Source organism: Dendrobates tinctorius, unplaced genomic scaffold, assembly GCF_039654945.1.
Source record: "Dendrobates tinctorius isolate UK_male_01 unplaced genomic scaffold, ASM3965494v1 ptg000016l, whole genome shotgun sequence".
Classification (NCBI taxonomy): Eukaryota; Metazoa; Chordata; class Amphibia; order Anura; family Dendrobatidae; genus Dendrobates; species Dendrobates tinctorius.
Genome location: NW_027361684.1, coordinates 57,616,062 through 57,641,967, shown reverse-complemented (window position 1 = coordinate 57,641,967; position 25,906 = coordinate 57,616,062). Strand labels below are relative to the sequence as shown.

The window sequence follows — 25,906 nt, the reverse complement described above, 5'->3', positions numbered from 1 at the left end:
GTCCATTAGGAGTGTATCAGGGTTTTGGATCTGCGCTCTATCAATGTTTGGCCAGTGTCAGTTTTTACCATCAGTGTGTCAATTTCAGGTATGAAAAAAAAAAATTTGATTACGAAGCTTTTCCTACCCATTACGATGTTAGTCATTAGTGATAAGTGAGCATACTTGGATAAGGTGTTATCTGCACATGCTGCTAATAGAGTGTCTTCGGCGTGCTCGAATAATATGTTTGAGTCGCAGCAACTAATAAACAGGCACATGCAGCAGTGACACGCGTTGGGTCTGGCCGGCACATGGGATACCCTAATTTGGTAAATATTTCTATCTGCATTTATGGTTTCTGGATGGCTCACAGGGTGTATTGTACATGGAGTTCATTAATGTCTGCACACACCTCCCTATAAATTTCTTGACAGCAGTATCCATACTCTTGTTATCTAGGATTGCCAAGTTTTGCATCTACTTTAAATTTCATGCTACATCTCCTAATGCTTGATTACTTCTGTATGGATCTTCCTGTGATTGCATTAATTTTAATGCCATGTCCGTTCTTATGCATTATTCACAATATTTGACTTGTCTATATATGGGATCTGTTTCCTTTTTGTGCCTGCTTACTATTTTTGCAGGTCTTTTTCTAATGTTTTAAATGTTTTTAACTTGTAATTGTCCTCTAACACGTCTTTCAATAAAGCCACATTATTTAAATTCTCTGTGTGTGCACTGCAATTTGCGCCATCTTTCTCTTTTTTTCTTGATCACATACACTTTCTAGCGCATCAGTTGCACCCGGTGTTACTCCTATAGGAGACTTATTCGCCGCACAGTGTTGAATGTCAATCATGGACAGCATGTCGATTGCACACTGATGCCATCCGCGTGCGGTCTGCGATTTCAATGGACCCATAGACCTATATGGGTAATTTTGATTTCTGAGTCCAATCAAAAATAATTGACTTTTTTCCTGGACATGTGATCCACAAACCACCACGGACCTGTGAACAGACCCATAGATTAGAATGTGCACGTGTTCTATCTGTGAAAGACATACACAGAACACGTAAGTGAAAAACGGACATTTGACCTTAAAAGAAGTTTGTTGTCGGCAGCACATTTGCCTGTAAATATGGGGTACGCTGTAAACAACAAATAAATGGTATTAATGATCATTTGTCCTGATACAGTTTGCTGTGTGAATGGGACTTTTGAGTGATTTTTAGGTCATTATTCCTGCTTGTTAGGCCATGTGCACACGCTGTTGCCGCAGTGCAGTTTTTGCGATTTTCAAGAATTGCTGCAGAAATTATTCAGTTTTACCACAATTGCAGCATAAAAGTGTACCAAGTCTGCAATGTGTGAATCCAGGTGAATTTGTTAAAAACTTGTCAGGCAATTCCATTTCTTTTTAACTTCAGGTGGAAAGATTCTTTGTAAAGCCCAATAGCAGACATCTACAGCGCGATACTAGCTACAATAAGACCAAAACACAAGGACTTAATGGTGTCCAGTTCTGTGGTGTATTGTGTCATGGAAATCATGTCTAGAGAAGAACATTAGGAAGACGGGGCGACTGCTCGGGCCTCTAGGGACCCAAATAATTTAGAATAAGAAGGATGGAAATGATGATGAAGGAAGGTTTAAGAGTTTGAACACTAATCCTGCATCCATCTGGCAAGCAGAACATTCAGAGACTTGTTCAATGATCATTTCATTTGCAAGTTATAGCAAAAATTATATATATAAAGAAGGGATTGTGTAGGAAAGATGCATGCTACAGAAAACTGCCATAGTAGTTTCGATACAAAGCCATTCGAATCCCAATGGGGAAAACTGGAAAGAAAACAAGATATTTTGGTGCCCTAGCCAGATGAGGCCAATGGTGCCCCTCTTCCAACAGCCACGGCATGCAAATTTCATGTAATGTAAAAAAAAAAAAAAAATGCAATTTACAGGGTCAGCAAAGTGAATGAAATTTCTGAAATGTCATGTACATGCTACTTATTTTCATCTTGCGGATGAGAACCAAAGCTTTTGCGGCCTGTCAATTCTTTCAGCATTTGTCACTCAATCAAATGAAGGAGGAAAAAAAGAAAACAAAACACGCATCAAAAACGCCTGGAGATTTTGCAGCAGAAATTTCTGCAACTGAAAATTGGTTCCATTTAGCCAACTTTTATCTTTTAAATGAACGGGACGGCTGCAGAACTTTCCGCCATGAGGGTATATTCACCTATGAAAGCAGCTGAAGGGGCCTGCACACGTCTCCTGTGGTATGGGCCAACCATAAAACACATGGTCACGCTGACCCCTGCAGAGCGGCGACCACTGTCTACAGCGTCTTATATAGGTCAGGTATATAAGTATATATATTACATATACATACATAACACACCCATATACGGTGCCTTGTGAAAGTATTCGGCCCCCTGGAACTTTTCAACCTTTTCCCACATATCAGGCTTCAAACATAAAGATACCAAATGTAAATTTTTGGTGAAGAATCAACAACAAGTGGAACACAATTGTGAAGTTCAAAGAAATTTATTGTTTTTTTTTAATTTTTGTGGAAAGTCAAACAATGAAAAGTGGGGCGAGGAATACTTTCGCAAGGCACTGTATTTACATACACACTGAACATTATTCAGAATATTGGCAAAAAAAAAAGCTAAATCTTAAAGCTCCTTGTTGTGAACCTACCTTAAATAATTCAAATAACATATGAAACAGGTGAGAGGGCACATACACCACCTGCAGGGGTCTACCGGGAGCTTTAGCTGCCAAAGAAATAAGCACAATGTATAAAAAGCTAATAAATATAACAGAAGTAGGTGAAATATAATATATACAAAAGATAGCTACAAACTAGAATTATCTAGGGGTTACCAAAATGTCAGATTATTGGAAATTGTGAACCACTGGACATATAAACATTCAGTATGTATTATAATAATAAATAATAATAATTTTATTTATATAGCACCAACATATTCCGCACTTTACAATACTCTAAATAAACTTTGTATCACTGAAGATAATGGACAGTTGGGAATCCTCCGACACCACATGGTTGATAAATGGAGGTATGGCCATGACATGTATTAGGGTATGTGCACATGTCAAAGACAATTCTGCATCAAAAATGAGTCTTGTGGCAGGAAAAAACTTTGCATTAAAAACACACACATCTTTGCCACTTTTTTGTGCATTTTTTTTGTCATTCACTTAAATGGGTGAAAACAGCTGAAAAAAACACAATGAAAAAACACTGAAAGATTAGAGATGTTGCAGATGTGAAACGGTTTCAAATCTGCAAGGAAAAAAAAAAAAGCAACATGTGCATGAGATTTGGAAAAAGTTCATTCCCTTTGCTGGGACAGTAAAATAACAAAAATGCAAAGGCAAAGATGGCAAAAAAACCTTTGTGAACATAGCTTTAGCGCTGACACGCACATGTATCAATTTTTACATCAAGATCCAGTGTAGTTGTCCCCGTAGACATAAAGGGCCTGTTAGGTAAACTCCTGGTTATCTGGCAGGACACCATTTACTCATGCGTCGTATTTCTGGACTATCGGATACTATACTAAAGCTGGCGTCACACATCACTTTATTATATGTATATGATAGCGGATACTTTACCATTAAACTCTTCAATTTTAAGCTCCGGAGCAGCCATGTAGTATTGCTCACACAGCATTTTTGCCGTATCATAAGCATCTGTCAAGAAGAACATGTAGTAATGTATAGAAGGTTTAACCAAAGTCATAATGCAAGTAAAGAGTTAAAAAAAAAATGTAACCCACTCCGCTACTACAAATCACTACGGATGATCAAGGATTTATCCCATGAAGACAACTACTTTCTATAAGCGCTGTTAAAGGGTTTTTCTACTGATATATTTTCCGGAGCACACCACTACTGGTACCTAACTTTCTGCTTTGCCAGAGGTGGAAAGGCTCCAAAAAATTGACAGTTCAGACCGGTAGCATAGTTGCTGGCAACTTTACCTCTGCAGCATGGGGCAACGGCAGAGCGACTGAGGCTGGTAGGATCCAGCAATCCGGCTAGCTTAAGAGTGCCGCTCAGACTACAGAGGTGGCCGGTAATCTAGGCAACAAGCTGTACTCTATGAGGCTAAAAATCCCTCCATTACTGAAGACAGAAAAGATTTTTAATAGGAGGTAGATAGCAAGGTTGGATTGTTTTTACAAGTTTACCCATTTAAAAACTTGAGAAATCCCCTTTAAAAGGCACATGGACATCAGAGGCGAGTCCCCAGTTTGGGACTGTCATTTATGGATCAGGTCACCACATACAAGAGCAGCTTCAATACGCAGAATGTTCATGCAATATAATATTTGGTAGGCCATTCTACATTCATGGTATGTAATACTGCATTTCTCATGCAGCAAACACTCCAGCAATTCCAGAGCAGTTGCCAGATCTGCCTCTATTGAACATAAATCCTTAAAGGGGATATCCACGACTATATATATATATATATATATATATTTTTTTACTATTTTGCTAAGAGCAATCAGGCAGATAGTGGCTAACTACCGCCTGTTGTGCCCTGCTGATGTCTGTCGGGACAAAGCTCCTGCCGGAGATCCTACGGCTCCCGCTGACGTAACATCAACAGAGCAGCGCATTCTCTTCCGCTCTGCTGACTGTGGGTGATTGCCAACATCATGTTTATTGACAGCTGTTATAACCTGCTGTTTAACAGCAGAAAGCCGGGTGTCAATCAGCATGACAAAAGAAGTCACGCCCCATTGACAGAGCCGCCTGGAAGAAGAGCTGTCCTACTGACATGGAGCAGCTGAATTGCAGTACATCATTGACCGCTCTGAGACAGCGCCAGGCAGAACAGGCAGGTAGTTAGCAAGTCCTGGATAACTCTTTAAAAGTAAACTCAAATCTCCCAGCATCCATTGCTCATTGTATGTTAAAGTTGGGGATATACATTCATGAAAAGGTCTCTAAACCATGAGCTTAGCTATGCTGTCATATGTGTAAGCTCACAAGCTTATCAACTATTTCTAATAGAAACCAGCAGTAGTGTGAACGCAGCTCTCAAAGAAAATACACCATAACAAATAGCTATGCATTTGCAAAGTTACTTGATTAGTTTTCAGTCGACTATACAGAACCATAAACTATGACCTTCAGATTAATATCTCTTGATACATATTTTTGAGTTACACCAATATTTCCAACTAGAATGAATAAAAACTGTAGAAAACATACCTTTCACCACTTCTGGAACATTGCAGGAGGGATCAATGCTGCCAATATGTTTTGGATGTGCAGGATTTATGTCCCCTCCAAACAGAAGAGCTTAAAAGCAAACAGATAAGAGAATTCATCTCTACGGATGGGGGATTCAATGAAGAAATGATTTAAGTATATACTACAGGAGCACGGGAGAGGCAACAGCAAGACAACAAAGTATGGAAGAGTGGTGGCCACAGATAATCCCTCTCTCTTTATCCATCTAGACGAACTCTTCTACAGTTTTCCTACAAGTAATATGAACCTGCAGCCCACTCAGGTTGCACAGGTAGCCTAGGTTCGCCAAGATGACATCTATATGTGCTGTTGCAAGAAGGTTTCCCGAGTCTCCTAGCACAGTATCAAAAACATGGAGCAGACAGCAGGACATGGGCTGTTATACGTGGACACTGGGACATGGCCACAGAAGAGCATTAACCATGCAGCAGGAACTCCTATCTGATCTTTTGTGAAGAGAGGAACCGGAGGATTGTTACCATAGCCCTACAAAATGACCTCCTGTGGGCTACTAGTGTGCATGCCCCTGAACAATATGTTAGTGATGCACTGAGGAACAATCCTTGAAGGGTTATACAAACTTCAATGTGATTCGTATACTGGCTGTGGTTAGTTAGAGGAAATCCTCAGAGTCATTGTCAGAACTAAGACTGATGCAAGGGACCCTAGGTTCCTCCCAGTGTAAGATAAGTCCCACACTGAAGTGACCAGTGTATGTAGGCAGATCCTGGACCGCGGTCCTCATGTTCTTCATCCCCAAATCCAATTGAGAACCTCAGAGACATGATCAGTGCAGCATCTGCTCTCATAAGGAGTACGCCCAGACGTTATCAGAAGTGCATAAAGGCTTATGGGACTATGGTGTCGCATTATGAGTTGCCGTGATGAAATTCATGAAAATTCTATGTCTGTGATTTAAATTTTTCACTTTCATTTTCAGAGATATGGAATCCAGCCCCGAGTTGGTTGATTTTGGTTTGCAATGACCGTTAAAGAGTCATTTTTTTTCGCAACAAAAGTACAGAGTTTATATCAGTCTAGATTTTCAAATTGAGGAAAAGTTAGAGGGAGAAGTGCACACATAGGGTAAAATCCCAATGTAGGAGGTGAGTTTCTCTATCAGAGGTGCTATCAGTGGTTGTCCGAGTCGCTTGTCGATTTCTTCACATGATAAAGATGCCAGTGTGGCACAAAAACGCGTAAGGCACAATAAAGGACCTTTAAATATTACCGCAGCAAGAGTCTTTTTTTCCAGCAGCACAGCCAACTTTAAAACTTTTTTTTTATCCTTGTTTGGCAAGATTATCAACCTGAATCTTTCATTCATTAAGATCGGATGTGTGATTTCTGTGTTCGGATTCCTTTTTTTGAGCGGAGTACACATTTCCATTATTAACCGAAGCTTGATTCAGCCACTTAAAGAAGCACTCCCATTAAGTTTTTTATTCATTCAATGTGTCTATGTGCAAGTAATGCAGTGTGAGTGTATGAATATACTCACTCACCGCTACTCTCTCCGGTGTCCAGCGCCATTCTTCCCATTTTCTGAGTGACGTCACCACTCTACAGACTGTCTGGGTCATGCTGCTCTGTGACCTGGAAGTGGCTTTTACTGTGCAAGTCTACGGAGTGTCAGACCAAGGCTCAGAGCAAGACACGACAGCCTTTCATAGAGCCTAGAGTGATCCGGAGAGTCCGAAGAGTGGTGACATTACTTAGAAGAGGAGAACAATACTGGATGCAGGAGAAAGTGGTGGTAGGCGAGTATATTAATACATTCACAATACATTATATACACATTTAATGAATAAAAAAATACATAATGGAGGGATTCTTTAAAGGTGTTTTCCCATAAACAAAGTACATTTTAATTAAAGATCTAGGAATAATAATAAAAGTTTCAGAACTGAAACTGTGCCAGACAATGTGCACAGAAAAGGTGTGGGCTCAACGCCGGACCCCACATCAAACGGAGGGAGTCCGACATCAGCGTATTATTACACCCAATGTCAGAAAGGGTTTAAACAAGGAGGGAAATGTTTTACCTCACAGACAGAAACATATATGATCTCCTGCTGTCCTGTCTACATCCTCTCTTTTCTTTCCTCCCCTGCCCAGCAGCTGTGGTATGATCAGACCATGTCCCTGTACGGTCAGACACAGCCATTACACAGTACACAGCAGGGACACATTTATAAGATTATCTCAGCACAGGAACATTTCTTATTAACACATCAATTGGTGGAAATTATTATTATTCCAAGATCTAGTGATTAAAATGAACTTTGCTTGTGGGAAAACCTCTAAGCTAGATCTGACTTTGGTCTACATAATATGCTTAGAAACATAATAAAATTAACGTAATTTTCTTCTTCTTTTTTTCTTTTGCAACATGACCACCATTGTGCATGTACAATTTCCTTCAGGAAATATTTGCAGTCAAAATAGCGCACACTTATATTTTCAACAAGCTGCTTTAGATTTCGACTAGATACTTACTGTGTTGATTAATGAGCATACGGAACGAGATTCTATTTGTGTAGAACCTGTCCAGGAAATACTGGATATTACTGCTGACAAAAGGGTCAAATCCATATTTCTCTTTGTATTCAATCACACCTTGGGCCATGGTGGGGACCACATCATTGTGTCTATTTCTCACTTGAATGAGGATATTTAAAAAGCTAAAAAAGGTGGAGAAAGGGAAAAAAAATAAGTCTTTAATTGTATTAATAGAGCAGCATTTTCCTACACAATGTAGCACAGCAGCAGGCTTTATACATAGAAGGCTAGAGGTAATCAAGTGAAAGCTGCAAATCATAATGTTTGCCCTGTACAAATTCCCCACAGAGGAGCTATGGAAACTTAGAATTTGTTTTGTCCCGAGTCTACAGCAATAAACCCATTCCGGATGTTCTGGATCTATTAGTGGAACCAAAATTCACCTCCTGAACCAATAGTTCCTTTAGCATAAAAATAAAAACAACAACAGAGGTCTTCTGCTCCAAATGAGGTCATCCTGTCTGCAGCTACCAAATGACATCACTTCCTGTCTTAATGACCACACAGTCCAGTCCCTTAACTAGTAGTTACATACCACAGTCATGACCAAAACTTTTGAGACCGGACACAAATTTTGGATTTCACAAAGTATGCTGCTTCAGCGTTTTCGACTTTTAGCAGATTTTTTTATGGTTCCTGAAGTACAGTTATCAGCATTTCAGAAGTTTTTAAGCTTTTACTGACAAATATATCAAGTTTATACACAGACTCGATATTTGCAGCGTTGACCCTTATTTTTAAAGACTTCTGCAGTTCTTCCTGGCATTTGGATATCAGCCTCTGAGCCAAAAGCTGACTGACGACAGCCCATTATTGTCTAATAAGTGCTTGGAGTTTATCACAATTTCTGGGTTTTTGTTTGTCCTCCCACTTTTTGAGAATTGACCACAGGATCTCAATAGGTTTGAGATCTGTGGAGTTTCCTGGCCGTGGACCCAAAATGTCAATATTTTGCTCACCGATCCACTTGGTTATCACTTTTGCCTTCTGATATGGTCTTCATCATGCTGGAAAAAGCATTGTTAATGACCAAATAGGTCACGGATCATTGGGAGAAGTTGCTCTTTGAGGATGTTTAGATAACACTCGTTATTCATGGCAGTGTTCTTAGGCTAAATTATGAGTGACCCCACTCCCTTGGATGAAAAGCAACTCCACACATGAATGGTCATGGTCTAAGGATGCTTGTACTATTGGCATGACACAGGACACCATAATGGCGTTCACTTTCTCTTCTCCAGATAGACATTCTTACAGATATCCCAAACAGGCTGGAGGTTCTACATGAGAGAAAATAACTTTGCAGTCCAATTCCTGTACTTCCTGGAGTTATTTTCTCTGATGTAACTTCCTGCAGACTATTTGGAACATCTACAAGAATGATTGTCCAGAGAAGAGAAGAGAAGGCGAGTGCCAACAACAAACCATCTCAAGACCATACATGTGAGGAGTTGCTTTTCATCCAGCGGAGGGGGCTCATTCACGAAGTTCACAAAGAGCACTACCATGAATAAACAATGGGATATAAACATCCTCTCCCAACTTCTCCCAACGATCCAAGAGCAATTTGGTGATGAACAATGCTTTTTCTAGCATGAGGGAGGTAAAAAGGCAAAAGTTATCACCAAGTGGATCGGTGAACAAAACATTGAAATTTTTAGTCTAAGGACAGGAAACTCCCAGATCTCAATTTCAATGAGAACCTAGCATTCCTCAAAGTGGGTGAAGAATGTGTTACTATCAGTCAGCTTTTGGCCCAGTAGCTGACATCCGGCTGCCAGGAAAAACTGCAGGAGTCTTGAAAAATAAGGGACATCACAGTAAATAATGAATCTTGAATAAACATGATGTATTTACTTGCAAAAGTTTTACATCTTATGAAATGCTGATAATTTTACTTCAGCAACCGTAGAAACATCTGAAACACCTGAAGGAAAAATCTAAAAACATTGAAACAGCAAATTTTTTTGAAAATCAAAATTTTTGTCAGTTTCAAAACTTTTTGCCAGAGCCTCATCAGGTCTAGATCTAAGAATCACAAACAAAGAGCACAGAATGACAAATGTGCAAAAATACCTTGCAGTAAGACATATTACAGTAGTCAGGAGTGGGGTCTCTCAAATCATGCATAAGCACGAAAAAAACTGGAGTATTTTTGCACATTTGTCATTCTGTGCTCTTTGTTTGTGTTTCAGTCAGGGTGGTGTGAACATTGTCCAACAGACTTGCTTACATTTGTGCATGTCACATGTGTGTTTTTAATCCAGTTTTTTTCGTGCTTATGCATGATTTGAGAGTCCCCACCCCTCTCTTGTGTGACATGCACATAAGGAGCTGTCTTGTACCACGTGCCCATACTAGAAAGCGCCTGTCTTAATCCTGCTCATCTAGACACTGTTCATATGTTCAGGTTTTAAATACATTAGATAGGGACTGCTTCAATACGGGTTACCTTGATGAGGTGGAGCAGCTTGGCATACATTTTTTTTTGCAAAAAAACGTATCGACTAAATACCCTGTATTTGTTATTACCTTTTATCAGCACTTGCTGACTACTGTCATATGTCTTACTGCAAGGTATTTTTGCACATTTGTCATTCTGTGCTCTTTGTTTGTGTTTCAGTCAGGGTGGTGTGAACATTGTCCAACAGACTTGTTCACATTTGTGCATGTCACATGTGTGTTTTTAATCTAGATCTAAGAATATAAAGTTTATATTAGGAAATCAGGTGAAAGATCCACTTTAAAAGGAAACCAGACAATTCTTAGGATATCTTCCGTATTTTTTGGACTACAAGACGCACTTTTTCCCTCCAATATTTGGGGGGAAAACGGGGGTGCGTCTTCTAGTCAGAATGTATGGTACTTACACTTAGCGTGGTGTCAGCAGGATTTGGGCGTTTCTTCCGGTGGTACTAGTCTGACGCTGCAAGGCGATGATGGTGCGGCGGTGCCGGGGGCTCCGGCGACATTTTCTGAAAGCTCGGAGCCCCGCACTTCTATTGCCTCAATGCTGTGGCCTCTGGATAAATGGCCGCCGGAGGTGGCGCATGCACAGAATGAGATCTCGGCTCCAAGATCTTGTCTCCTGAGATGTCAGGATGAGATATCGTTGCAGAGATCTCAATCTGCGCATGCGCCACCTACGGCGGCCATTTTTCCAGAGGCCACAGCATCGAGGCAATAGAAGTGTGGGGGCTCCGGGCTTTCAGGATATGTCGCTAGAGCCCCTGGTACCACCGAGCATTTTCTGACCATCATCGCCCTGCAGCGTTGGACATCAGAAAATGTTGCCGGAGCCCCCTACACCACCGAGCACCGCAAAATCTGCCGCACCAGGCTGGGATGGCAGCAAGATCATCGCCCTGCAGCGTTGGACCACCGGAAAGATTTGCCCGAGTCCTTCTGCTACCAGTGCTGCCGATCTCCCCCAACCCCCCCCCCCCCCCGGGTAATCGGAATTTAGGACTGTAAGACAAACCCAATTTGATGCATTAGTTTTTTCCCCATTTTCCTTCTGAAAACTTGGGGTGCGTCGTATGGTCCAAAAAAATGGTAGTGCTGTCCGCTTTTGTTAAAGCTCCAGTCCAGCGTTTGTATTTCTTATTTCAGCACTGGAGTGGTTCTACAAATTTAAGCTCCAAGACCGTAGTCTTGTAATCACCAGCTGCTGTCTTCAGTTGTTCCCAGCACCACTCTGGTCCCCCATCACCATCTTGTGACCGCAACGTCTGACGGTCACAAGCTTTCAATGGAAGTATAAGAGTCTCGTTCTGACTCTCAGACTGACATTGAGTTGTGACTTCCGGTTTGCCAGCCAACACTTGAGCGATCCGGCAGGTCTCAACTTGCAGAAGACCGTCTGTTAGCACAGCGGCGCCAATAACAGATGAAGACAGCGGCTTGTGAGTATAATACTAGGTGCAGGAAACTTACACTAGTGGCTGCAAAGAAACATAAAAGCTGGACTGGTGCTTTAATAGAAATTGTACGGACTTCCTGTATGGCACCAAGTGCTCATTGTAAGAGAGGCACAAATTTACTTACTCATACAGGACATCAGGGTCATCCGGACTCTTATTCTCATACTCTAAAAGTTCAAGAAAACTCTGCATATACCTAAAAGGGAAACAAACAATCGTTTCACTGTACTTTCTTTGTACTTGAAATCTGCAGGCTTTTCTTGTGCTGCTATATTATGTTATTTGCTATATTTTAATTAAAACAAAAAAATATCATTACTATTGGATGAAAAAGCATACATTTTAAAAGGGAGTTTGAATATAGTCTATCGGACATGAGCACAGTTGATGCCATCAGTCACTGCAGGTCACCATGAGCTTCAGGGGCGCTCCATCTGACCCATCGGCTGTCATCCTGACCCAGAGCTGTGGTATCATGTCACCAATGTGACACTACAGCATCCTGCTACGTGCGGTCTACAGTCGCCAAATCAAGATAGTGATGTGTTAAGTTAGATTACAGGAACTCTTAAGAGGGAAATGCTCCAGTAATTACTTGCTTTTTTCTAATTACTTCCTATGCTTGAACCAGCTTACCCTGACCCTGCTTTGATCTGACTGGTGGTGTACAGGAATAAATTCCTCGGCTTCGCATGTTCTGAACGTTACAGATCCAGATTTGTTTCAACCACGTCTCCTAACCATCTCCCACTTGGAACCTGTCCATCTATTGAGGACTATCATGAGTGCTGCACCCTGAGTGTTCAACTGGTAAAGCCCACAACCTGCAGTCAAGAACAAGAGAAATACGTAGACTCCACACCTTAGGTTAGGCAATTAAATAAGTCTACGGGAACTTTCTGTACTCTCCGGCTGTCAAGCTTCTTCAACCTCACAAATCTAACTTTGCTATGCAAATTGATGTACTCGTCTTAGGTCGGCCACCTGTGTACCAACTGCCATCTTATATGGAACCACCATCAGGTGACATCTAGCTACCACGATTTAAAGGAAAACGCCACTTCTGTGGGATATATTTACAGATCCAAATATAGATAAAATGCTGAATATCTTGATAATTACATTTGTTTACTCATCTCATTCTGATTTTTTATTATATGATGTATAATCCAGATATGGAGCAAATTGAAACTTCAGCAGGATTCTTGGCCATGTTGATATCCAACACGCCAGAGTCATGGGCAGCAGTCATAGGACGCTTACATGCTGTTGGCAGAACTAATTTATCTAAGGTGTATGAGCCCGCAAGAAAACATTACTAAGAAGAGATCAATGAGTGTGCTGAGTTGTGGCCTGTGTGTGGTGCAGCCCAACTCACTAGAACAAGATGGAACTGCACACGAATGTTGGTTACTACAATGACAGGGCCAGACATCTCTCTGCTGACCACAGTTGTCCCAGCAGTTGGATCCCCCACTGACAATGAACTTCTAGAAATCACAAATTAATTTCAAAGGAATCTCAAAAGGTAACTTACCAGGACCGTACTAATTTCACCGATGGCCTCTGGAGCAAGTTTTCAGGCAGCAAGTTAACTTCCTTAAGTGTGTTTGCAAGCCGAACTGGTAGTTCTTTCCGCAAAAAGAGGTACGACGTTTTCTCACAGGCATTGTTGCGTCCTGTAATGTAATCAAGAGCATTACTCATTTTGGTAAGTGTTCCTGGTATATGCAGATTAGGTTACGTTTAGATTATGTTTCTGATGATAATGGGGGAGGGGATACTCTAGCAAGGAACTCATCACATTGGACATGCTATGTGATCTGCGGGCAGCAAGTTACAGAGCGGGGAAAGCTGAACGGAATGATTTATAGGATTGTGGGGAATGATTGAATATAACATGTGAACTATTGATTAAAATCCTTACTCATTCTGGGCTTAGGTATCCTGAATGACCGGATCCACAAAATATATAATATATTATCTACATATAGATAGATAAATATATATATTATATATATATATATATATATATGGATCCGGTCATTCCGGATACCTAAGCCCAGAATGAGTAAGGATTTGAATATACCGTATATATATTATAACTCTGACAAAAATTAAGAGACCACAAAATCAGATATCTGTCATGGGCAGCCCATTCTCCAGACCTGAACCCCCCTGAAAACCTCTGGAATGTAATCAAGAGGATGATGGATAGTTACAAGCCATCAAACAAAGAACTGCTTAAATTTTTGCGCCAGAAGCAGTGTGAATGACTGATGGAAAGCATGGCAAGACGCATGAAACCTGTTTTTAAAAATCCAGGTTATTCTACAAAATATTGATATCTGAACTCTTCCTGCGTTAAAACTTTAGTATTGTTGTTTATAAATGATTATGAACTTGTTTTCTTTACATAATTTGAGGTCTGAAAGCACTGTTTTATTTTTTTTTTTTAATTTTGACCATTTCTACATTTCAAAAAAGAAAAACCCAAAAAAATGTATTCCTTGGAAATTCGGAGGCATGTTGCAGAAGTTTGTAGACTAAAAGAACTATTTACATTTTACTCAAAAATATACCTATAAAGAGAAAAATCAAACTGAACATTTTTTTCATCACACCACAAGAAGGAAAAAAAAAAAGGATGGGGGGGGGGGGGGGGGGGAGTAAAACGTGATCAAAAGGTAAAATGTAAATTAAAAGGGATAGCTGAAAACGTCATCTTGCACCCAAAAAACAAGCTGCCATACAGCTCTGTCAGGTCGTAAAGGTCAGAGATTCAGAGAAATAAATCCTAGTTTATGCTGGAATCCTTTCCCATAAACCTATATATCAATCAATCCACTGAGCTTCTTGTACTCCATGCCATGCAGCCCATAGAAGGCACAGCATTTCCAAGCTGGATACAATGCATGTACAAGAAACACCAGGTAATAATTCCCATGATATTAAAACCCATCACTCCGAGGAAACAAATGTCTGACACTTTACAAATTGCCATTTTGAATGTGAAATTGGATTTTTTAAAAATTCCAGAAAGAGCAAGGTGAAAATACATAAATTACTGTACGTTAATTATCATGAAAAAACAATAATTTGGGGAAAAAATATGGTTTCAAGAAAAAATAAAAAAAACAAGAAAAACATTTTCAGTTATTAACAAAAATAACCAGAATTTATCTCCCTTATGTGAATGTTCTTACACAATGAGCCTCTTTTAATAGCTGCCCTGTCCGGAATATAAACACCGACTCCCCCACATTCACTTACATTATTGAATGCCCACTGCTTACAACATTAGATTAATTAGCTGACATTACGGTGGGCTATTGAACGAAATCTCGCAGGCTAAGTATTTACTTCAACAAGTCTTTCTGGCTGGATTTCCTCTAGGTTGGCAAAACCCACTTTTCTTTTGATAATAATCATAGGTTTATTATACAACATGCTAAGAATACTCAGTGCAGAATGTAACGCATTCAGGAGGCCAAGCTAAGGGTCAGATCTTGTATTTTTTGTTTTACTCTTTTTTTCTATCACTCAAATATGTGATATATTTTCCACTGCGAGCAACTAAAGTCTATGTTCTGCTGCCTTATGGATATGTTTTAAAAGGACAAACATTTAAAGAAGTTGTCCACAGCTTGGACAACTTCTCATACTGCCCATTTAGCCCTGATATAATAACAAAGCCTATACTCACTTCTCTTGCCGGCGCCATTCCCACAGTGTCAGCACACGCTCTCCCCGGGGGTGTTGTGACACCAGCACCCAATCAGCGCCTTCGGACAAATTGAACATGAAGAGGAAGCCAAGGATCAGCTGCAGTCTAATCTTCCTCTTCATGTTCGATTTGTCCGAGACCGCACGAGAGGTCCGGGGAGAGTGAGTGCCGATACCACAGGAATGGCACCAGCATAGGTGGCGAGTATAGGCTTTATTACGGTATTTATCGGTGCCAAATATTTTGATCAAGAAGAGGTTGTCCTAGTAGTGGACAACCTCTTTAAGTAAGTTTATCTGTATCTCCTCATGTTCGCTATGGGTATCCATGGGTCACCCTCCCAGGGCTGTGGGGTACTCGGTACCGAGCCGGTATCAGTGGGATGTGTCACAGCAGCGGTGATCCGGACCCTGGCCCTGGGCGCCCAAGTAATGGGAAGATGTGAATGGTGGAATGTAGTTAGATGAATAGTTCGTGACGCCACCTGTGGTGCTCGGCAAGGGAGGTGTTAAGCCGACGCTGCATGCAGATCTGCTGGGACTGATGGTATGGTGCAGCAAAGATGTAAAAGCTCCCCACAGGTGAAGCTATAGTCCCAGGGCAGTGTAGATGTGGTCGGCACGGGGATGTAGTGGTGCCGGAAAGGTAGGAAGCAGACAAGACACAGCAGGGTGCAATTTCTGTACCTTTACTTGGTAACTGCAGTCCAGGGTCCTGATTACAGATGGTATTGGAGCAGGCTAGCCTGGAAGCAATTCAGGGATTCTCTCTCAGCAGATGGGTTGTGCAGTCTCCTTACTAGCGCTTGTTTGCGGGATCTCCAGTACCGAGTTACACTGAAGTTCATCGTGTCAGATGTTCTCAAGCACCTCACTTGCACGGCAGACAGCTGTAGCCTCTCTCGAGGACTCCTCTCTCCTAAGTCCTGGCTCACTATCCAAGCTGCTGTTGTGCCCTCAAGTCTTAGATGGGAGTAGGGCATTTACAGCCTCCTACTCCTCTGGTGTCTGTTGCAGGACCGTTAGTATCCGTACAACCGTGGAGACCAGGCTCCAGTTCATGCGCTCTCTCCAGAGAGGAGCTTTTCCTATCAGCTCTATCTCAGCGCTCATTCCACACGTCTGCACACTTCACCCTCTGCAGACTAAATGACTAACCACCACATCCTCTTGGCCCTCAGAGAGCACTCCTCCCCTTAATTCCGGTTCAGAGTTCCCCCTGCTGGCCTGGAGTGGAACTGTGTTGTATGCATAGATTGACTGCGAGAGAGACCCATCATTGCCTCCAAGCCTGGCATTACCCTCCCCTGGAGGAAGGCAAAGCCACTGTGGCGGCCATACTCCTGGGGGCGCCACATTCATGTTTTGGAAATTGTAAAAAAAAAGCCCTAAATTTTCAACATTAAAGTATCATTTGGCAATTAAAGAAATGGCTATGTTGAGGTTGTTTTATTTATATCGCATAATTCCACGATGGTTCTTCATTATTAGAATATTATTGTTTATAACTTTGTAAATTATCTGCAATCAGCAAAATAAATGGTGTGTATACAGCATTAGATAGCGGTCCAATGAATGCTTGTTCGGCTGGCAGCCATCTCTCCCCACCTCCTATGCACAAATATACTTGGGAGAGAGATCACACAAAAACAAAACAAATTCTACATGCTTGATCTTTATCTCCCCTCCCTGAAATCATCTGTCTGGGTGGGGTGGAAAGACCCATACACATAGGATGGTCAGCTGGTCCCACCAAAATTAACAAGTTCCTCCATCTGGACAAAATGTGATAGCTGAAGCTGATCAGCAGTCGCTCTTTGGCTGCACCAGTGACTCATCGGTTGCATCAGTTGCGTGATCACACCTTTCCCCCATCACCGGATGTTGGAGTACATAGTAGCGCTGCCAGACCAAAAGGCGAGTATTTCTTTTTTTTTATTCAGGAGCGCAAGTAGAGAGCTTAGGCATCTTTCACACATCAGTTTTTTGCCATCAGTCACAATCGATCAAAGTGTGAAAAAAACGGATCCTGTGAAGAGTGCAAAAAACTGATGCACCGGATCCGTTTTTTTGATGGATCCGTCGAGGAATTTAAAGCAACAGGATACAGGATTCGAGAGGGAGAGAGAACGAGAGAGAGAGAGAGAATTTTTTCTGTGCCAGAATGGAAAATGGGGTTAAATTAAAGGAAAAAAAAAATATTCCAGGCATGCTCAGTTTTAAAAGACAGAATCCATCGCTGGATTCTGTTTTTTGACGGACAGCGACGGATCCTGTGTCAATAGGCCTTCATTATAGCCAACGACGGACGGCGCTGGATCCGGCGCTGTCCGACTTTTCGACGTACACAAAAATTTTTACTTTGTCTGTTGTCTCCAGCCGACGGACAAAGATTTTCCGATGGATGAAACGTGTGGCCAACCGTCACAATCCGTCGCTAATACAAGTCTATGAGAAAAAAACAGATCCAGCACAATCATTTGCTGGATCCATTTTTTTTTTTCCACAAAACGACAGATTGTGACTGATAGCAAAAAACTGATGTGTGAAAGAGGCTTAGCCGATTTTCCGGTCTAAGAATACTTGATCTTGTTATTTCACACTTGCATATGAGCAATGATAGCACCTCTTTAAAATCCACATGGCCAAAAGATGGATCACCAAACCACTCCTCCCTATTCATCTTAAAACAAAAAAGACCAAGACATATCCTCCTTTAGTGTATATAGGGGACATGCTGCAGAGGTGAAACTCCGAGCCGGCAGGTGATCTGGAGACTGGTTTTATATGCAGTTTTTGTTTTAGTAGAATAAAATCCCTTTTGCAGAGGAACGTTTTGCCCACTAGTCTTCACCATTGCAGGATACCTCCTTATTGTTTGCTGTTTTAAGACTGAAAAGTTAGTGGTGTGGTGATCCATCTACTGGCTTTTTGGAGTCTGAAGAACTGCCGCCTGTGTTGGTCCTCAGGTGCGAGTGTGAAATTAACATCAAGTGGTCTTTATGTTCTTGGACCAGAACATCAGCTGAGATCTCTAGATGCGCACACCCATTGATAATGGTGACTGGTTTTGCCTGATCAGCCATTCACTGTTTGCAGCACGGAGGCCTTTAACATAAGTTATTTATTCTATAGCAATAGTTGGGTTTTATCTTTATTTTTTTCCACCTCACTGAGGCCACTCAAAATGGGTTAAGATGCGGGCAACGATTAGGAAGTCAGTCATCAGGTGGTTTTTGTCGCTTAATCTTATAGAAGAATAATGAAGAAACAGAGACTCTGATTCCAGTGGCGTGCCACTTACTAGGCTGTTTATTATTATTATTATTATTTTTTTTTATAAAATCACTGTTTTATCAATAAAGGACTAGTAAACCTGCTGCCACATAGTCCTACATATTCATTTGTTCTGTATAGACCCGCCCCCTACCACTGATTGGCAACTTTCTGCCCAATCAGTGGTGGGGGCGGGGCTATACAAAGCTCAGCATTCAGAGAACTGATAGTTGTGCAGCAGATAAAACAGTGATTTTATCCCAATGGCAGCAAGCAGACCAGTAAGTGACACACCACTGGAATCAGTGTCTCTGTCCGATTAGGATAGCCAGACTTTTTACTGAAGGCAGATATCAGGGTAAAGAAAAATCAATTTGCTGGATGCCATCATGCTGAAAGCTTTGTTATGGCTGAAGAGGAGCTCCGTCCGACACATTAACACACATGTATGCTCAGGCCTAACTGAACTCTTCATATATTTTTGGCACCATACCCATCATATTGCAAGCTGTATCCTGGAGCGCAACTACGGGTCATCAGATTGAAGTGACCAGTCCTTTAGGATCAGTGCGCTAGCGCCTTCCTACATGGACCAGGACTACCACTTCTCTTCCATTATATTGGTAATACCACCTGATATTAGATGTTCTACAGCAGTAAACGGAAGCACAGTTCTTCATGACCTGCAATTTCTTAAAAGCTTTTACAATTTTTATTTCATTGAATTGTGAGTACAGACTTTTCCTTACTTCACCCCCACAAAAATTGCTATCTACAATGGACACTTAATTAACATGGCTGCTGAAATGGCACCATTACAATCATTTTATAAACCTCTCTAATCAATGAGTTCTCTTCTATTTTTGGTCCATTTTTTCACTATTCTGGAAAAGGTTATTCTTATATCGAGGCTACAAACCTTTTACAAAAAAGGTTTCATCAAATGTTTACCCTTCAAAAGAACTACAATGTAATGTCCAACAGGTTTATGAAGCAGAACACTTATCAGGAGCCATTTATAAATGAATTGCCAACCCTCAGCAACTCGATCCCCACAAGACAAAAAATGCCATGTCTTCATTTCTACCACACAAACACATTGTAATGTCACGATGTAATATATAATATAGGATTGCGACAGGTGCATTAGGTTAGGAGGTAGCCGAGCGTATAAGGGTATGTGCACACGCTGCGGATCTGCAGGGGATTTGGCCCTGCGGATCCGCAGCAGTTTCTGCTGCGTTGTACAGTACCTTTATTTTCTATGGAAAATGAAAACCGCAGTGCGCATGCTGCGGATTTTTCCGCGCGTATTTGCTGCGGTTTCAAATCCGCAGCATGTCACTTCTTTGTGCAGAATCTGCAGCGGTTTTACACCTGCTCCACTGTACAGGTGTCAAACCGCAGGCTAATCCACAGATAAAATGCAGGTCTTTTGACCTGCTGATTTACCTGCGGATTTTGCCAAATCCGAGCGGAAAAATCCGCAACGTGCGCACTTACCCTAATTCTCTCCTCAGACATGAACTATTGGGGTCCAACCAAATAGAAAGGGTTCATCACCTTGATCCTTGGACATGGGATCATGGCTGACCCCATGCAGGTGCTATCTATGTGAAGAATATTTAATGACTTAGGCAAAAACATAAAGGCTATGTAAATTTTTAATTAAATTTTTATCTCTCCTATTTAAATAAAAAAAAACCTGCAAATTGAGATACCATATATACTCGCGTATAAGCCGAGATTTTCAGCCCATTTTTTGGGCTGAAAGTCCCCCTCTCGGCTTATACGCGAGTCATATATGCCAGGGGGTTGGCGGGGGAGGGGGAGCGGGGGTGTCAGATCATATATACCCCCCCTGGCAGGGGAGACGGAAGGGAGACGGTGGGAGAAGCGGGGGGCTGCAGACACCGCGCCAGGAGGGGGTAAGTATATGCAGTATTCACCTGTCCCCGTTCCAACGCTGCTCGCCGCTGTCTGCCGGGTCCTCTGTCAGTGACGTTCAGGCAACAGAACAGAGGGCGCGATGACGTGGTTAGTGCGCGCTGCGCCCTCTGCCTGAACAGTCACTGACAGAGGACCCGGCAGACAGCGGCGAGCAGCGTTGGAACAAGGACAAGTGAATATCTCAGGTGCCGGGGTCCTGAGCCAGCGGTGACACCGGCACCTGTCCCCCAGCGACGAAAGGTGAGTATGTCATTTTTTTATTTGCAGCAGCAGCATATGGGGGCATAATCTACGGAGCATCTTATGGGGGCAAAATCTATGGAGCATCTTATGGGGGCATAATCTATGGAGCATCTTATGGGGGCCATAACCTTTATGGAGCATTTTATGGGGCCATAACCTTTTATGGAGCAGCATATGGGGCAGCATATGGGGCATTTTATGGGGCCATAAGCTTTTAAGGAGCAGCATATGAAGCGTATTTTGTATGGAGCATCTTATGGGGCCCATCATGAACTGTATGGAGCATTATATGGGGCTCCTGATTCAATATGGATATTCAAAAACATTTAACCTACAGATGTCTCAAATAATTTTACTTTTATTGGTATCTATTTTTATTTTTGAAATTTACCAGTAGCTGCTGCATTTTCCACCCTAGGCTTATACGCGAGTCAATAAGTTTTCCCAGTTTTTTGTGGCAAAATTAGGGGGGGGTCAGCTTATACACGAGTATATACGGTAACTAAAAATTGTATATTGCTTTGAGTCTACAGACCTATACATCACTAGGGTAACTAGGGCAGATTCTGTCAGCCGAGAGAATTATACCGATTATGCAAATGACACTGATCAATTCTGATCAGTGTGCTCCAATTCTATTGGATGAGAAGATGGAGAAAAAAAAATTCTCTAATTTCTCCAGTGTAAGTCTGTGGAAAGCGGAATGCACTCAGATTTCATCAGAGTGGAGTTCGATGTTTTCCACACATTCAATAACTTGCATGGCTGAGTGCGATTCGAACACTGGATCAAACTGACATGCTGCAAAGGGACTTCAATAAATTACAAATAATGCATTGGGCCCACAATGCCTTCCATCTGCTATTTCTGCCATCTTGTGCGCATTTCTGGCATACCATGGAATTTGCTTTTTTCAGCTACTTGGACCAAGCAGATGGAAGCAAATCAGCACATAAGAAGAAACTCTCAGTATACAGTGACCACCTTTTGCATTGTGCGAAAATTAGTTACATGATAGAAATGGGCTAAACCCATCTTGTAAGTGAAGATAGAAGCTACATTCTGGGCCAGACACAAGTACCAGATCTGGAAGAATTAACTGTTTGCGGCTTTACGGCCTCACAAAACTTTCTGACATTTAACACTTTCTGCCATATCGGCGGAGGCTCTAATCTATTCATAGCCTCTCAGATGTTAAGGAGTTGGCTTGCAGACGCAATTTTCTTGGCTGACTGCTGGAAATACACTTGGGACATTACGCAGGATCTCTAAAGGGCATCCATCACAGCACATATCAGCTGCCTGCTCTCCAGAGTCTAGATTTCCTGATCTACAGGAAATAATGGGATCCACATCCTAGTAACGATCACTCAGAGATCATTGTGACGTCATTTAAGCAGAAAGGGCAATTCCAGCTTTAAATAGAATATAGTGGCTAAATATACAACTATTTAGGTCATACGTAGGGCAGACAGAATGGAAGGGACAGGCGGCCATCTATGCAGCAACAGACGGCGCATTTATAAGAATAAAATTTGGTCCCATTATAAAAAAAATCATTGTACATGAGATTTGGATCCAAAACAAGAATACAACGCATGGACTTGCTGCTCTCACCATCACACAACAAGTTAAAACTGTTTTTTTTCCCATTACAGCCTAATACGTCCGGTAAATGTCTCAAATCTCTTGCACCATTGTCCAATGACCTGCCTGAACTAAAAGCTCATCTCCCTGTTGTACCTGTACGCAATGTGACAGCAGACAGGAGATCAAGTGCAGAAAGATAAAGACCCATCTCCGCACTTCCCATAATGTCACAGCATCTCTACTGCTAGAGATGGATTACACTTGACAACTGGCAATAGACAGCAAGTTAGACATGGAGACACCTTGGTTGGCACTTTATTCTGATTTTCCTGGAAAAGGCAACATATTTTTTTAAATAAAGTTATAAGCAGATTGTCCATTTATCACCATACAGGCAGTCCCAGACTTACCATCATCTGACTCACAAACATCTCCTAGTTACTGGAATTCACCTAAGCGCTCACTTCTCTAGCCGCCCTGCTACCAGCCATTCCATCCACTTCTTTTGACATTTCTGGCTTTTTCAGTATAGGCCAAGACTTCTGGTCATGTCCAGGCATCAAAGGACACTGTGTTGTAACATCACAACATCACTACTGGGCCAAGACTTCTGGCCGAGTCCAGGCATGAAGAGGCTGAAGATGCAGAATGCGATGGCGTAAAGAAGAGGACCTGCTACCCATCGTTCCATCCACATCACAACATCAATAATGGGCAACGACTTTTGGCCGAGTCAAGGCATGAAGAGGCTGAAGATGCAGAATGCGATGGTGTAAAGAAGAGGACTGGACAGCAGGTACCTGAAGAGGTCAGCAATGAGCGACGCCGAGGAGTATTAAGTTTTAGGGTTTGTTTTTTTTTGCCAGATCTGTTCCAACTTACGCACAAATTCAGCTTACAAACAATCCTACCTAGTTCATAACCTGGGGTCGGCCGGTATAGCAAATTAGATCAAGTTGTTTGAAAGTCCAGGGCCAATTAAACTAAAACTTTTTAACATTTTTGCAACCTGGTATAAATCTTCACCAAAGGTGGGTCATCTCTTTCAGCTCTATTAACTTTCACATCTGAAGGTGTGCATTGTATTATTCTACATTATGTGAGTATATTCCCAATCACGATTTCCTTAGACAGTTACTATCTGCTTGGCGAGCTGTCTGATACTCTACTGTATTGGGGGCAGAACAATATCCAGAAGCAATGCAGACTTCCCAATTCTCTGCCAACGCAAATGACCTGATCTGAACTTCAGCCAATCATTAATCCACAATCAGTTCTCTGTCACCAACGGCTTGTTGTAGAACAAAATCCAAAAGGATGAATGTTTCACAACTAGGAAGCTAGAAGAAAAGCCAACAAGATGTGGATGGACAAACACGTCTGTGTATGGATAAATGGGAATAAAATTAAATGTGTTAAGCCAGCCTTACCAGCTTTGCAAGCCACACCACAACAAGGAGCTGAGCATGTAGTCTTATTACTCTAGACCAGACCTGCGCAAAGTGCGTCCCGCTGGCCACATCCGGCTGAGGGGCTGAAAACAGTGGCCTACGGGCCACACCTTGTCCTCGGCAGCAGCCGCCGCTATCTGCATCCAGGGGATGGCGCCTTTTTCTAGTGCATTGGAGAGAGCAAAGGCAGAGCGCCCGGGGAATGGGTGATATATACATACATACATAACCGTTCAAAAGTTTGGGGTCACCCAAACAATTTTGTGTTTTCCATGAAAGCTCATACTTTTATTAATCAAATGAGTTGCCAAATGAATTTAAAATCTAGTCCAGACATTGACAAGGTTCAAAAAAAAGATTTTTATTTGAAATAATTTTTTCCTTCAAACTTTGCTTTCGTCAAAGAATGCTCCCTTTGCAGCAATTACAGCATTGCAGACCTTTGGCATTCTAGCAGTTAATTTGCTGAGGTAATCTGGAGAAATTTCACCCCATGCTTCCAGAAGTCGCTCCCACAAGTTGGTTTGGCTTGATGGGCACTTCTTGCGTCCCATACAGTCAAGCTGCTCCCACAGCAGTTCAATAGCGTTTAGATCTGGTGACTGCGCTGGCCACTCCATTACAGATAGAATACCAGCTGCCTGCTTCTTCCCTAAATAGTTCTTGCATAATTTGGAGGTGTGCTTTGGGTCATTGTCCTATTGTAGGATGAAATTGGCTCCAATCAAGCGCTGTCCACAGAGCATGGCATTGCAAAGTGGAGTGACAGCCAGTAAAGTTCGGTGTCTGTACCAAAGACCTACTGTTCGGGCACGGACACCGAACACGGACTTCACCAAGAAGTCCGTGTTACTGTTCAGGTTCGGCTGCCAGAACACCGGGTGTTTGTCACGCTGTCATGTGCATGGCAGTGTGGCAAACAGCGATTCTGATCGGCGGTGAAATCATCCCCGCCGGTCAAGAGATGCGGTTCCCACTCTGTCAAAAGCGTGAGCGCTCAGCTGTGATTGGAGGTATAAAGTTTATCTCCAGTCACTGGTGTCAGCTGATGGAACTACAGCTCCCATCATCCAACACCTGCTACCGCTAATTACAGTGAGAGTAGGAGTGGCGGATGGGAGTATTCACTGTAAATAAATAATTTAAAAAAAAAAAAACGGCGCGAGTTCCCCTGTATTTTTGCTAACCAGCCAGACAAAACTCACAGCTGGGGGCTGCAACCCTCAGCTCTTAGCTTCAGCAAGGCTAGATATCAAGAAGAGAGGGGTCCCCACGCTTTTTTAAAAAAATTATTTAAATAAATAATTTTAAAATTCGGCGTGGGGTCCCCCCCATTTTTGACAACCAGCCTTCCTAAAGCTCACAGCTGGGGGCTGTTATTCTCAGGCTGGTAAGGGGCCATGGATATTGCCCCTCAGCCTAAAAACAGCAGCCCACAGCTGCCCAAAAAAGGCACATCTATTAGATGCGCCAATTCTGGCACTTTGCCCGACTCTTCTCACTTGCCCTGTAGTGGTGGCAAGTGAGGTTCATATTTGTGGGGTTGATCACCTTTGTATTGTCAGGTGACATCAAGCCCACTGCTTAGTAATAGAGGCATCTATAAGACACCTATCCAATACTAATCCTATAGTACGCTCATGGTGCAAGAGGGGATGTCACCGAGATCACCACAGTTCAGCCCGGCTGGGAATGGAGCCTCAGTGACCGGACATAACCTCTATGATGTCACCACCGATCTCTGAGGCTGCGCTCACAGCAGTTCAGTCACCAGTGGTTCTCAGCCTGGACGGACACATCCTGGCACCGTCCAGGTTGAAAACTGTTTATCCCCCAGACATGGATTACGGCGTGGGACAGAACGACAGACAGGTATGGTATATATTTTTTTTA

General features: G+C 42.1%; 1 protein-coding gene across 1 annotated transcript in view; it reads right to left on the bottom strand.

Moving 5' to 3' along the window:
• PDK3 (pyruvate dehydrogenase kinase 3) overlaps positions 1-25,906 on the bottom strand; it is a 72,004-nt gene that overhangs the window by 18,877 nt on the left and 27,221 nt on the right. Inside the window, exons 2-7 of the mRNA XM_073565900.1 lie at positions 13,315-13,456; positions 11,902-11,973; positions 7,792-7,976; positions 5,251-5,340; positions 3,640-3,717; positions 2,698-2,774 (exon numbers count right to left, since the gene is read on the bottom strand). Coding sequence (XP_073422001.1) covers positions 2,698-2,774; positions 3,640-3,717; positions 5,251-5,340; positions 7,792-7,976; positions 11,902-11,973; positions 13,315-13,456 — 644 coding nt within the window. The remainder of the gene's footprint in view (positions 1-2,697; positions 2,775-3,639; positions 3,718-5,250; positions 5,341-7,791; positions 7,977-11,901; positions 11,974-13,314; positions 13,457-25,906) is intronic.